This window comes from Sminthopsis crassicaudata, chromosome 3 (genome assembly GCF_048593235.1).
Source record: "Sminthopsis crassicaudata isolate SCR6 chromosome 3, ASM4859323v1, whole genome shotgun sequence".
Taxonomy (NCBI): domain Eukaryota; kingdom Metazoa; phylum Chordata; class Mammalia; order Dasyuromorphia; family Dasyuridae; genus Sminthopsis; species Sminthopsis crassicaudata.
Window position 1 is genome coordinate 357,567,085 of NC_133619.1, and position 14,691 is coordinate 357,581,775.

The 14,691-nt window shown below is 33.2% G+C and overlaps 1 protein-coding gene across 3 annotated transcripts in view; it reads right to left on the bottom strand.

Annotated features, from left to right (window-relative positions):
* Positions 1–14,691, bottom strand: part of CNTNAP5 (contactin associated protein family member 5) — a 949,942-nt gene that overhangs the window by 497,073 nt on the left and 438,178 nt on the right. For all 3 annotated transcript variants that reach the window (XM_074301761.1, XM_074301760.1, XM_074301762.1), the window contains exon 8: positions 5,920–6,184. In XM_074301761.1, coding sequence (XP_074157862.1) covers positions 5,920–6,184 — 265 coding nt within the window. The remainder of the gene's footprint in view (positions 1–5,919; positions 6,185–14,691) is intronic.

The following is a 14,691-nucleotide window of genomic DNA, read 5'->3' on the forward strand; positions in this document are numbered from 1 at the left end:
GCCTCAGTGAGGGACAAACAGTTTTATCCTTGTTATCTAGGTGGGGTTGGCTCAGTCCTGAAACTCATTGAATTCAACTTAAATTCCAGCTCAAGTTGAAATCAGCAAGGAGCCAACATGGGCCCCCTTCAGCTAAAGAGCCAAACTAAAATCCTCTCTTTGCAGACGTTCCAAACATGCCATGCTATGCCATGCTATGCCAAGGAGCCTCATTCCACTGGAATACTCTTTACAATGCCATACTCTCTTTATCCTCACCTATTTCCTAACCAGACTTTATGCCTTTCTGTCAGGATTTCTAACCTTACTTCCAATTCCCATAATAAACTTCTTTTATCAATCTAGGTTTTCAGGTCTATAAATTCCTTTACAGAGAACCTCTGCGCCACCAGAAGGGAGTCCCCAAAACTCCCTATCTTGTGCCAAATCCCAAGGAGTTCCAGGGGAGCCAAACCTCTCCATTTGGTTCCCTGTACCCCGAACCTCCCACTAGACATCATCATTTAATTCCCTGACCACCACAAACCCTAATCTCATTTTGGTTCCCTAAATCTAAACCTCATTGATAACATTCATATACCATAATTTATTAAGCCATTACTGAACTGATGGACATCCATTCAGTTTCCAGTTTCTAGCCACTATAAAGAGGGCTTCCACAAACATTTGTGCACATGTGGGTCCCTTTTCTTTCTTTAAAATCTCCCTGGGATATAAGCCCAGTAGTAACACTGCTGGATCAAAGGGTATGCATAGTTTGATAATTTTTTAATGCATAGTTCCAAATTGCTCTCCAGAATGATTGTATCCATTCACAATTCCACCAACAACATATCAATTTCCCAGTTTTCCCACATCCCTTCCAACCTTCATCATTATCTTTCCCTATCATTTTAGCTTATCCGACAGGTGTGTAGTGGTATCTCAAAGTTGTCTTCATTTGCATTTCTCTGATCAATAATGATTTGGAGCACCTTTTCATATAACTACAAATAGTTTAGATTTCTTCATCTGAAAATTGTCTATTCATATCCTTTGACCTTTTATGATTTGGAGAATGACTTGAATTCTTATAAATTTGAGTTAATTCTCTATATATTTTAGAAATGAGGCCTTTATCGGAACCTTTGAATATAAAAATGTTTTCCCAATTTATTGCTTCCCTTTTAATCTTGTCTGCATTAGTTTTGTTTGTACAAAAACTTTCTAACTTAATATTATCAAAATTATCTATTTTGTGATTAATAATGATCTCATTTTTCTTTAGTCACAAATTCCTTCCTCCTATATAAATCTGAGAGATAAAGTATCCTATGTTCTTCTAATTTGTTTATAATATCATTCTTTGTGTCTAGATCTTGACTTATTTCTATCTTATCTTGGTATATGGTGTTAGGTGTGGGTCAATGCCTAGTTTCTGTCATACTAGTTTCCAATTTTCCCAGCAGATTTTGTCAAATAGTGAGTTCTTATTCTAAAAGCTTGGGTCTTCTGGTTTGTCAAAGACTAGATAGCTATAGTCATTGATTGTTTTGTTCTGAAGCACACTAGATCTTAAGTTACAGTGGGTTAGGGGCACAACTAACAGTTCCAGTGCAGAAAAGAGTGTTTGTGATTAGATTCTTAGAAGGATTTATGAAAACAGCTGCACAAAACCCATGAAGTTTGGATCAGGGCACCATTCACCTTAGAAACAGAGCTCTACTTTAACAGAGTTAAAAGAGGGTAATAGGCTAAGAAAAATTAGCAGAAAATTAAAAAAAAAAATGTTTCTGACCATTGAAAGTTATTATGGTGAAAAAAAGGATCAAAACACACACTCAAAAGATAACAAAGTCCAAGCTCTTACATCCAAAACCTCCAAGAAAAAAATAAGAATTGGGCTACGGAAGAGCCCAAAAGGGACTTTGAAAATTAAGTTAAAGAGAAAGAGGAAAAATTAAGGAAAAAAATTGAGAGAGATGCAAACCAAATACAAAAAACTAATGAGGAGAAGAATACCCTAAAAAGAAAAATTGGCCAACTGGGAAAGGAAGTACAAAAGTTCACTGAGCAAAACAATTCCTTAAAAAGTAAAATTGAGCAAATAGAAGCTAATAATTTTATGAAAAATCAAGGTGCAATAAAGCAAAACCAAACAAACAAAAAAATGAAAAAAAGAGAAAAAAATGTGAAATAACTGACTGGAAAACAACTGACCTGGAAAACGGAAAACTCATCGGTCTACCTGAAAGTCACAATCAAAAAAAAAAAAAAAAAAAAAAAAAAAAAAAAAAAAAAAGCCTGAACATCATTTTTCAAGAAATTATCAAGGAAAATTGTCAAGATATTCTAGAGCCAGAGGATAAACTAAAAATTGAAAGAATGCACTAATCATTTACTGAAAGACATCCCCAAATAAAAACTCCCAGGATTATAGCCAAATTCCGCAACTCCCAGGTCAAGGAGAAAATACTGAAGAATCCATTAAGAAACAATTCAAGTATAATGCAGCCATAGTCAAAATAACATAAGATTTAGCAGCTTTTACATTAAAAGACCAGAAGGTTTGGAAAATAATACTCTGGAGAACAATAGAGCTAGGATTGCAACTAAGAACCACCTACAGAACAAAAATGAGTATAATGCTTCAGGGGGAAAAGGTGGTCATTTAATAAAACAGAGGATTTTGAAGTATTTGTGAAGAAAAGTCCAGAGCTGAATGGAAAACTTGATATTTACAGGACTCTAGAGAAGCATAAGGAGGTAATTAAGAAAATGATATTATAAGGTACTTAATAAGGTTTATCTGTTTACATTCCTACAAGGAGGATGATAGTTGTAACACATTAGCATTTTCTCATTATTATGGCAGTCAGAAGGAGTTTATATAGATAGAGGGCATGGGTGTGACTTGAATATGAAGGTATAATACATATATTTTTAAAAATGATGAAATTAAGGAATGAGAAAGTAATGTATTGGGAGAAAGGGAAAGGGAGAAATAGAAAGCTGCAAATTATCTGCCATAAAAAAAAAAAAAAAAAAGAAACAAGAAAAAGCTTCTATAGAGGAGGGGAAAAGTGAACCTTACTCTCATCAGAATTGGCTCAAATAGGAAATTATATACATATTCATTAGCGGTATAGAAATACATCTTACCCTTCAAGAAAATAGGATGAGAATGGGATGTGAGAAGTGGGGGGAGGATTATAAAATAGTAGGCATATTGGGGAGCAAATAGTCAGTAGCAAAACATTCTGAGGAAAGAGGGTAAAAGAAGAGAGAATAAGTGGCGGGAAATACAATTAGCAAAATCAATTGCAAAAAAAACATTTTTTGAAGCAAGTTTCTCTGATAGAATATTAATGTTCTCTGGAAAATGATGAGCAGGATGTTCTCAGGGGAAAAAAAAAAGACAAACCTGGAAAGTCCTCTATAAACAAAGTGAAATATATCAATGTTCTGGGAGGACCAGCTCTAAATAACTTTGTTATTCTCAATAGTATAGCTGTCCACAACTACTCTGAAGGACTTATGATGAAAAATACTATCCATACATAGAGATGGAAATGATTGAATCTGAATATAGATGGAAGCAATTTCTATTTATCTATTTCACTATTCTTTATTTAGTTTTTCTTGAGGGTTTTTATTTTCATTAAGGTGGAAGATCTGTGTTTTCTTTTATAACTTGATTTTATTAAAAAGTTTTGCATAACTTCACATGTAATTTCTTAATTGTGAGTGGGAATAAGGGAGAGAAACTAGAACTCAAAGATCTTAAAAATAAATGTAAAAAAAATTCAATGTAATTGGGGAAAAATATTAAATAAATAAAAATTTCAAAATTAATATAAATGTATAATACATCTGGTATAAGTATATAATACAATTGATGTTTTAATCTCCTCCTTCAACCTTTTTCTCCAAAGAATTTGATACAACATCCTGCTTCCATATCCACAATTTAAATTGTATTTTCATTTCAGTTTCATTTACCTTTATATGGCCATCATATGCCACTATCACATTGATTCTGCATTCCTCTGCATTTTACTTTTACCCATTTTGCATATGACTTATTTTAAGATAATTTAGAAGTAGAAGCTTCTGGAAGGAATGAACCAAATATTATATTTATTTTTCTTTTGAATTTTTCTCAGAACCTAGCATGGTGCTATGCACATAACACTTATGTCAATACTGTAATACTTTCATGGATCTATGTTTCATCCTTCTTGGTATTCATTCCATCAATGCCTGTATAACCTTTAAGTTTTAGTAGATTATCTTCAAGAATTTTTTTTTTTGTTTTTTTGTTTTGTTTTGTTTTCCTGAGGCTGGGGTTAAGTGACTTGCCCAGGGTCACACAGCTAGGAATGTCAAGTGTCTGAGACCAGATTTGAACTCGGGTCCTCCTGAATTCAAGGCTGGTACTCTATCCACTGCGCCACCTAGCTGCCCCTCTTCTTCAAGAATTTTTGTGGCCAAAAATTCACTACTCTATTGACAAGAGGGTAAAATGGCTCCTTTCAATAAGGTGGTCACCAGAAAATAGATATATAATCCATCAGTAGACAAATATTCAAAATCTTTTCAGCTTGATAGGATCTGCTAGATTGCTCTGCTAGCATAGATTTTAAGGATCCTATATCAATTTTGCATAATAATGAAGTATCAAAGTAGGACTTTAGTGGACAGAAATAATCAGTCATTCAATAAAAAAATAATAATTAAAAAAAGGAAATTTCACTTAATTGAGTTTGTTTGATTAGTTGGATCATAGAAGTGTTTGACATTGTTTATCAATTCATTTCTTGCTGAAAAATAAAGCTAGTTATTATTTACATTCTCCTACTGGAAATATTAACGCATAAAAAGTTAAAATTACCAAGATCAAGAGGTCAGAAATGAAGTTTAAATTAAAAAAAAAAAAAAGTAGGTCTCTTCACTCTCGGTTCAATGTGCAGAGAACTAATACCATTTTCAGGGTCTTTAACTCCCTCTTCCATAATTTAAAAGAACACCATAAACATCATTTGAAGAAGTACAATTCAAGGAGACACCCATATATCAGAAAAGAGTAAGCCTTTCCTCTACCTTAAATCCTCAGTAACTATGGAAATAAACCCTGGCCAATATTAATTTATATAGAGAAAAGACTGAAGTAATAGAAGACTCAAATGAAATTAACAAGAAATGAGTTAGGAAAGGTAGGTTTAAGGTTAAAATTACATTTCTATGCTTTCACTTTCAGCAGAGCATTGTACATTCCTATGTCTAATAAAGAATCCATAAAATGGGTATGTATACACAAAGTTAAAAAATGCCTATAAGAGAAGTCTGTCTCTCTGTCTGCCTGTCTCCATACTGGAAAATGACAGGGAGAAAAATAAATCTAAATGGAAAAACAATTAGTTATCCAAAAAAAAAAAAAAAAAAAAAAAGAGGAAAATATAAAATAGGAAAAAAAATTGGGGGGGTGTTTGTTGATCATGAATAATACTCTGGCAGCAGGTTATAATGAAAGCTTATACTGTGATTTGTTGAAATTTATGGTTGGCTTACTATTTATCATATTCATCATCATCATTTGCTTTACCTTTAATTCGAAAATTTCTTCCTTCTTCTCATGTGTTCTGTACCATCATGTGCTGTCATATCATGCAGTAAGATCCAGAGCATATTAGGCACACAGTGATTAACTTTATAGACATAAAGGACCTGAACAATGCATAACTAATTGATTGGCTGCCATTACCAAAAGTTAAAATTCTGATGAAAAAAGGCTTGAAGAAATAAGAGTAGCATAAAGATTTGTCTCTGTGATGGGCAGCTCTCTCCTTAAAATGTTATCAAAATGCTTTGGCAAATATCCTAAGGTTAGTTCACTGACTAACAAACAGATTTGAATGAGACATGAGAAGGATCAGATACCTGTGGAGATTTCCATGGAGTGTTCTGTCATTTTCTGGATAACAAGCTTCAGCATCCCATCCTCTAGATAGAGCAGCAGGATTCCAGAATCCTCTGACAGTGTAGTTGACAGGAGCAGACCATCTCTGTTCCAAGTTCGAAACTGGAAACTCACCGAGAGCCCATCAATTTGGGGAGTGCCAGGCAGTAGCAAATAACTGCTATGGGAGTTGACAAAAGTGATGGGAACAATTTGTGGTTCTGAGCAGGAAAAAGTGACATTGCCCTGAAAAACAATAAAAAAGCAAACCCATAAAAGCCATTTTTTATTCTACAATCTGACAGCTGATATAAACAACTACCAGAAGCTGACCTTAATTTCAGGATCACTTCACATTCAGCTATGAGTTATTAAAAGAAAATATGTCAAGTAGGCTCATAGGCACAAGCTAGGTGGTTGTAGGTTTCTGTTTTGTGGGCCACAATGCTATTTGACATCCTGGGACAGCTAAACGGGTGAGCCTAAGAATTTAAAAATATTTTATAAGGAACCAGAAAAAGACCATACTTTGCTGGCAAAAATGGCCCAAAAAGAAATCAGCAGATGATATGATATGCTAAAAGAATATAGATTGCATAATGGGCATATGGGCAACTATGTGGCCAATTGGATAAAGATCAAGATCTCTACTCAGGAAATCTGAATTCAAATCTGTGTTCAGATACCAGTTTCCTGTGTGAAATTCCTGCTTCAGTTTCTTCACAGGTAAAATCAAAAGGTTTAGACAATGGCTTCTAATGTTTGCTTCCACTTCTAAATCTTATCCTATGAACCACACTAGAATCAAATGCAATTGTATGAAAAATACTCAACAAATGAAAGATATCATAATTAGCTTATTTTTATAGCATTATCTATAGGATAACCTATAACTTGGTAAACAGGTGAATTATACAAATTGTTCTATAAAAGCAATGAATTCAAATAAACAAATATGCTAGTTTCAAATAAATGCCACTGGTTTTCCACATTTCCATTAGGTACCAAATGCTAATCACCATAACAATACTTTGTGTTTATTCATGTAAATTTAACACATTATTTGCCCTAAAAGATCCACAAAGGCATCCCTCAAGCAATAGAGTGTACCTTTTAGCCAATACAAAAAGATAACTCTTGGGAGAAAACAATGGGACAGATATCCCCAGGCAGTCCCAAAAACAAATAGTGTTTATGCAAAGGAAAACAAAGTGATCCACAAGGTGAAAGCTCCTAAGCCTGAAATGGCAGATAAGGAAAATGAATTTCACTAAAATTTAATTTTCCCCAAAAGACACACTGAATTGTAGAGTAAGAGAGTAGTAGAACTCTCCTAACTCAAAAAGGTTAGAATTTTTTTTTTTCCTTTTCATCCTTCTAACTCAGCTTTGCAGCTACAGTCAATAAAACTTTTATCTTGGGGAAAATGTGCATTACTTCTGCTACATATTACCAAATTCCAACTCAGCTTTTTGTGTTATTGAGCACAAATAAATATTCTATCTCCCTTCTGGTGTTCTTATCAACCATGTCTAGAAACTTTTGTTTCTAGTCTTTTTAAGTATCTGATGTAACATTCTCAAGAAAACTTATCACATAAATTCTGAGGAAAATTTAACCTAAAAATGAAAACAATGGACAGGGGAAAAAAAAAATAAAACAACAAAAAAACAAAACTCAATTCTTTCTTTGGGTTAGAGATCCTTTTAAGATTATATGCTCCCCAAGAGAAGAAATGCTATCTTGATATTTAAATATTTCTCAATACCCTACTGAGCCTACTTAAATCTTTCCTAGTACCTTACTGAGTCTATGAGTACTTAAATAGGTCATAAATAAAATAAGTTTTTCTGAATAAAGTGAACTGAACTTGTTTAAGATCTGGATCTTTTCTAAATTTCCTAGTTAAGTGAATGAGAGAAAAGGGAGTAAATAGGAATGACTGGGAGGATTGAAAAGGGAAAAGGTAAAGACTAGACATTTTGAGAGAAAAGTATGACATGGAAGAAGAGAAATAAAATTAACAATCTAGAAAGCTATCCATCAAGCTTGAAAACATTTTTCTTAAAAGACACATGCTTTCATTTGGAACTATGCTCAAAAAGTTATCAAACTGTGCATACCCTTTGATCTAGCAGTGTTCCTATTGGGCTTATATCCCAAAGAGATTTTTAAAAAGGAAAAGGGACCTTTATATCCAGGAATGTTTGTGGCAGCCCTCTTTGTAGTGGCCAGAAACTGGAAACTGAATGGATGCCCATCAATTGGAAAATGGCTGAATAAATTGTGGTGTATGAATATTATGGAATATTAGTGTTCTGTAAGAAATGACCAGCAGGATGATTTCATAAAGGCCTGGAGAGACTTAAATGAACTGATGATGCTAAGTGAAATGAGCAGGACCAGGAGATCATTATATACTTCAACAACACTACAATATGATGATCAATTCTGATGGACGTTGCCTTCTTTAACAATGAAATGAACCAAATCAATTCCAGTAGAGCAGTAATGAACTGAACTAGCTACACCTAGCAAAAGAACTCTGGGAGATGACTATGAACCACTACATAGAATTCCCAATCCTTCTAATTTTGTCCACCTGCATTTTGGATTTCCTTCACAGGCTAATTGTACACTATTTCAAAGTCTAATTCTTTTTGTACAGCAAAATAACTGTTTGGACATGTATACATCTATTGTATATAACTTATACTTTAACATATTTAGCGTGTATTGGTCAACCTGCCATCTGGGGGAAGGGGTAGGGGGAAGGAGGTGAAAAGTTAGAACAAAAGGTTTTGCAATTGTCAATGCTGAAAAATTACCTATGCATATACCTTGTAAATAAAAAGATATAATAAAAAATTAAAAAAATAAATTTAAAAAAAGACACATGCTTTCATCAGTGCAGGAAACATTCTGGGCCATCTGCAAAAATAGATGATTAAGCTCTTTTCCTGATAGTATGTGATGGAAGTCTTGCCAAAACTAAGGATAGCTGACTTTCTACTTTGTTCAGCTGCCCTTTATAAATGCCACAAATGGAGATTTGAAAGTATTTTCTCATTCTTTCACATTTCACTTTCTGGAAGTTTGGTATGTTTGAACAAGTAGATCAATTTAGGTATAAGTGTCATTTTTATTATTATTTCAGTTCAGCCTAGCCATGAATAATTGATAATTTTCTATTTGTTTATATTTGACTTTATTTGTTTAAAAAGTGTTTTGTAATTGTGTTCATATAGTTCCTAGGTTTTTCTTGGCAGGTAGATACCCACATATTTTATATTGTCTACCATTATTTTGTAATGATGGAGAAACTGAGGCAAAATAGAGATTAGAGAGTTTTTAATATTTTATTTGAGTTTCTAAGAGGGAGAGATTGTCTGGGAGGCAGATCAGAATCCATTTGTCCCCCCAGGATTGAATTGAACTTTCATCTCAAAGAATTCAGCATAGAATGTGAGATTCCAATGATTTTTATGTGGCATCAGAGATCAGGGGAATTAAAGGCAAAGGGTAGAGTCCAAACACTGGCTAGCACCAGAATTTCCAGGAAGGGACCATCAATTCTGATAAATTGGGAGTAAAGGTGTTATTCAGTTAGAGCTGGAAGTGTGGAGAGATAAAAATGGAGGATGCCAATTTTGTATCTGAGATAGGACATCTGGAGTTTTATGACTCTTTTGGAGTGGCCAGATTTCCACAGCCCTAATTATCTCAATCCTAATGAAAAGGAAAGAGTTGCAACCAGGGGGATTGAGGCAGAACAATTCAAGGAACTGCGGCAGGACAATTTAGGGAAACTGAGGCAGAACAATAAAAGGAAATTATGACACAGCAATTTTAAATAGAATTTCTTTTTCTATCTCTTGCTGCTAGACTTTGTTAGTAACATATAAAAATGCTGATGATTTGTGTGAATTTATTTTATATCCTGCAATTTAGCTAAAGCTATTAATTGTCTCAAAGTAGGTTTTTGGAGGTTTTTAGACGATTCTTTAGGATCTTCTAAGTAAACCATCATATCATCTGCAAAGAGTGAAAGTTTTATTTCCTCATTGCATATTCTAATTCCTTTTATTTTTTTTTTCTTATTGCTAAAGCCAATATTTCTAGGACAATGCTGAATAATACTAGTGATAATAGTCATCCCTGTTTTACTTCTGACCTTACTGAGAATGCTTCTAGCTTTCCCTCATTGCAAATAATGCTTGCTGATGGTTTTAGATAGATACTACCTATTATTTTAAGAAAAAAACTTTATTCCTATGCTCTCTTGTATTTTTAAGAGAAATGGGTGCTGTATTTTGTCAAAAGTTTTTCTGTATCTATCAAAATTATTATATGATTTCTGTTAGTTTTGTTATTGATGTGGTCAATTATGCTAATAGTTTTCTTGATATTGAACCAGCCCTGCATTTGTGGCATACATTCCACTTGGCCTTAGTGTATTATCTTGCTGTTAAGGTATTGTAATTTATTTGCTAATATTTTATTTAATTTTTTTGCATTAAAATTCATTAGGAAGATCGGGCTATATCTTTTTTTTTTTTTTTTTTTTTCTCTGTTTTGGTTCTTCCTGGTTTAGGTATCAGTATCATATTTGGCAAAACTTCTGCTTTACCTAATTTTTTTGAATTTGAATTTGAATAACTGTTCTACTTGATGCATATACATTTAATATGGATATCACTTCATTGTCTATGGTATCTTTTAACAAGATCTAGTTTTCTTCTTTATCTCTTTTAATTAGATCTATTTTCATTTTTGCTTTATCTGAAACCAGAATTAGTATTCCTGCTTTTGTTGTTGTTGTAGTTCAGCTGTAACATAACAAATTCTGTTCCAGCCTTTTCCCTTATTCTGTATGTATCTTTTCTGGTCCAAATATGTTTCTTGAAAACAACATATTGTAGGATTCTGGATTTTAATCCATTTTGCTATTTGCCTCTATTTTACGAGAAATGACAGTTGTGTATTTCCTTCTGTATTTTCTCCTCTATATAGACTTCTCTTCTTTATATACTTTCTTTTTTGAGCCAAAATTGATAAGATTAAGCTTCAGACAATGCTTTACCTTTATTGTAATAGATCTTTGTGCTTCTTAATATGATCTAATTTGCTCGATTTTGTCTCCCCTTTCCACTTCTCTCAGTACAACCCCTTTTCTAGCCCTTAATGTCTTTTTCTTTGATATCATCACATCAGAGTCAATTCAAACCCACATCTTCTGTCCTTGTATGCCCTCTCTCACTGTCCCAATAAAAGAATACAATTCTCAAAAGTTATAAGCATTATTTTTCCACCTAGGGATATAAATAGTTTAACATTTAAATAAAGTTATTTTTTCTTGATTACCCTTCAGTTCTTTTGAGTCCTGTATTTGAAGATCAAATTTTCTATTAAATTCTGGTTGTTGTTGTTGTTGTTGTTGTTGTTGTTGTTGTTGTTGTTGTTTTTTCCAATAGAAATGATTTAAATTTTCTTACTTCATAGGAGATCTATCTCCTCCCTTGAAAGATGATGCTCAGTCTTATTAGGTAATTGATTCTTGGTTCTAATCCCCCAGGTCCTTTGTTTTCTGGAATGTGGTATTGGAGGCCCTCTGATACTTGAATTGTTTTTGTTGTTATTGCTATGGTTTTTTGTTTTGTTTTTTATTGTTATTTTTCCAGGCAGCTTATACTGTTTATTTCTTGAGATTATGCTTCTGGAGTTTTACAATGTTTCTTGAGGTTTTTATTGTGGAATCTTTTTCTGGAAGTGATTGATGGATTTTTTTCAATGACTGGTTCTAGTGTATTAGGGACGTTGTCCCTGATGATCTCTTGAAGAATATTATGCAATTTTTTTTTTTTTTTGATCATGGTTTTTATGTAGACCAATGATTTTTCATTTGTCTCTCCTGGATCTATTTTCCAGTCAGTATTTTTTCCAATGAGGAATTTTATATTTTTGTCCATCTTTAAAAAGTTGTTTTTGGTTGCTTTGACTGAGTGTTGATGTTTCATAGAGTCATTAGCTTCCATTTGCCTGGTTCTACATTTGAATTTATGATTTTCTTTAGTTTTTGAATCTCTTTTTTCATTTGATTAATTCTACTTTTCAAGATATTGTTTTCTTAAGTATGTTTGACCAATTGAATTTTTAAGGAATTGTTTTCCTTTTCCAAGATTTTGACTTTCTCTCATCCACCCCACCCCCCATTTTTCTTCTACCTCTATTATTTGCCCTTTAAAATCTTTTGTGAGCACTTACAAGAAGTATTTTTAGGTTTGAGACCAATTCATATCACCTTTTTCCTTGTGCCCTTTTTGTCCTTGTCCAAGTTGGCATTTTGGTCCTCCTTATCACTATAGTACCATTCTATGATTAAAATTATTATTTTTTTTTTTGTTTGTTTGTTTTTTGTTTCTTGCTCATTTTTTCTTCTTTTCCTTTTTTATGACTTTTAAGATTGAGTTCTGTTCCTGAAGTACAAGGGGCACCGTCCCAAGGTTCCTGTGCCACTCTGAGCCTTGGCTTTGAATGCAAGAGTCTTGTGTTTAGTTTCTTGTTCATAGCAGAGGGTAGCCACATCTATCTCTATCAACAGTCTGGTTTTCCAGGCTGGCAATTTACTTCTTCCCTGGGATTGGAAGCTTCCTTACTGGTCTGTTCTGCTACTAAACCATGATTGAAAGTCTCAGTTACTAATAAGTTGTGATTAACAGCCTCTCACTGGCTTTCCCAAACTTCATTTGAGCCAGGCTGAACACCCCTTTTACCTTAGTTAAAATGACCTTTCTTTAAGTCCTTCCAATTTATCTTGAGCTAGAGAGTGGTTTCATTTCATCAGATTTTGTTCAGTTTTTGCGGGTTTTGTGGTTCAGTGTCAATGGTTTTCAAGGGAAACTGGAAAAGTTTTAGCGGCTAAATGGTTTCCATCTTGGCTCCACCCCCAGAACTCTCTACATTAATGTGTTTCAAAGAAAACTAAGAATTATTAAAGACAAAAGTCCAATTACTATTATTGATTGCCTTTCAAGAGAATCATTGTCACCAATGCATAGCATGGTATGATAATTCTTTATTTTTTAAAAAAGAAAAACACTATATATTTGTACATTAGGAAACTCAGAAAGTTGACCAAACTGTGGGTTTGTAGAGAAAATTGTGGTGTGTCTATGTTTGTAATGTGAGGATTGTAAGAAATGATGTTAATGAAAAAAAAAAAAAGTAGAAAGGAGAAGAAAATTTCCATTTTCATCATTTTTAAACTTAGAAGTGCAAATGAATTGAAGGTTATTTCTTATCTAAAACAAAGTTTCTTAAATTGTGGGCCACAGACACTCAGGGGTCGTGTAACTGAATGTAGGGATTGCAAAATTATGATTTATTATCCATAAGTATTTGATTAGTATACCAGAATTTCATAAAAATTCTTGGTTGAAAAAGGGGTCATAATTGGAAAAAAAATTAAGAAGCTCTGATCTAAAACATTCCTATTAGACATACAGAGCTGGACTATTTGGTTCTCAGTGGGAATAGGGAACCTGGAGCGAAATTATTTCATTCTTGGTTCACAAACATTTGGCAAGAGTCTAGAGTACCTTGCTCAAAAATGTTGTGCTCATTTAACATTGTGGAAGTAGAAGGAATGAGGCAAAAACATAAGCACAGTACAGGAAAATACAAAGAAGAGGAAATATTTTCAAAGGCTTCTTGCATAGAATCCAGGGTCAAAAACTCTTCTTCAGGTATACAAGAAGTTTCACAATTAGAAGAGTGTTGAATCATAAAAATGTTCTTTCTCTTCTTTCATTCTGCTATTATGATACCAGTTTCTTTGAAGTCTCCCAGGGAAATAATCGTCACTAGCAAATAAGTACTGTGCAATAGTGGGCCTACGTCAATGTATCATTTCTGTTTTACCATCAAATCCTGGCAAGTTCAAAGACTGTACAATGAAATCAGTATTGAAGTATGCCTATATTTTTAACGTTGGAAATTCTTTACCCACATTTTAAATAAATTTTAAGGCAGCATTTCATAAAATTTCTATTGCCCCCCATACCCCAATGTATGTAACCCCCAAACAGAAAAAATAGTATTATATAAAAAAAAAAAAAAGGGTAAGGATATGTAAATCAAGGATAAATTAATTTTTTTTTTTTTTTTTGAGTCTGGGGTTTCAGCTAGGAAGTGTTAAGTGTCTGAGACCATATTTGAACTCGGGTCCTCCTGAATTCAGGGCTGATGCTCTATCCACTGCACCACCTAGCTGCCCCGATAAATTCAATTTGTAATCTGAAAATGATAGTATATGAACATAATGTCCAGAAATACTATTAGTCTGACAAAAATGATTTTTTCTATCTGAAGAAAATAGATATACTTCTCTCTCAGACTTAATACAACCTGTGGCAATCTACTGTTCATCTATGCCTCAACTCTTCTCTTTCTGTTAAAGGAAAGGGACATTTTAACTAAAATCTTTTAAAAACTAGAAAGTACAGAAATAGATTCAATGACAGGTTTTCTTAACTTTGGGCTTGAAAATATGACTATTTATATGTACATACACATGCAGGCACACACACACATACACACACACACATATATATATATAAAGAGAGAGAGAGTACACATATTTTTGTGTATACATATATATGTTCTTACATATATATGTACATGTGTACATATATACATGAATTTGAGTACATATAATATATGTGTATATGTACATATCCGTATATCCATATCCA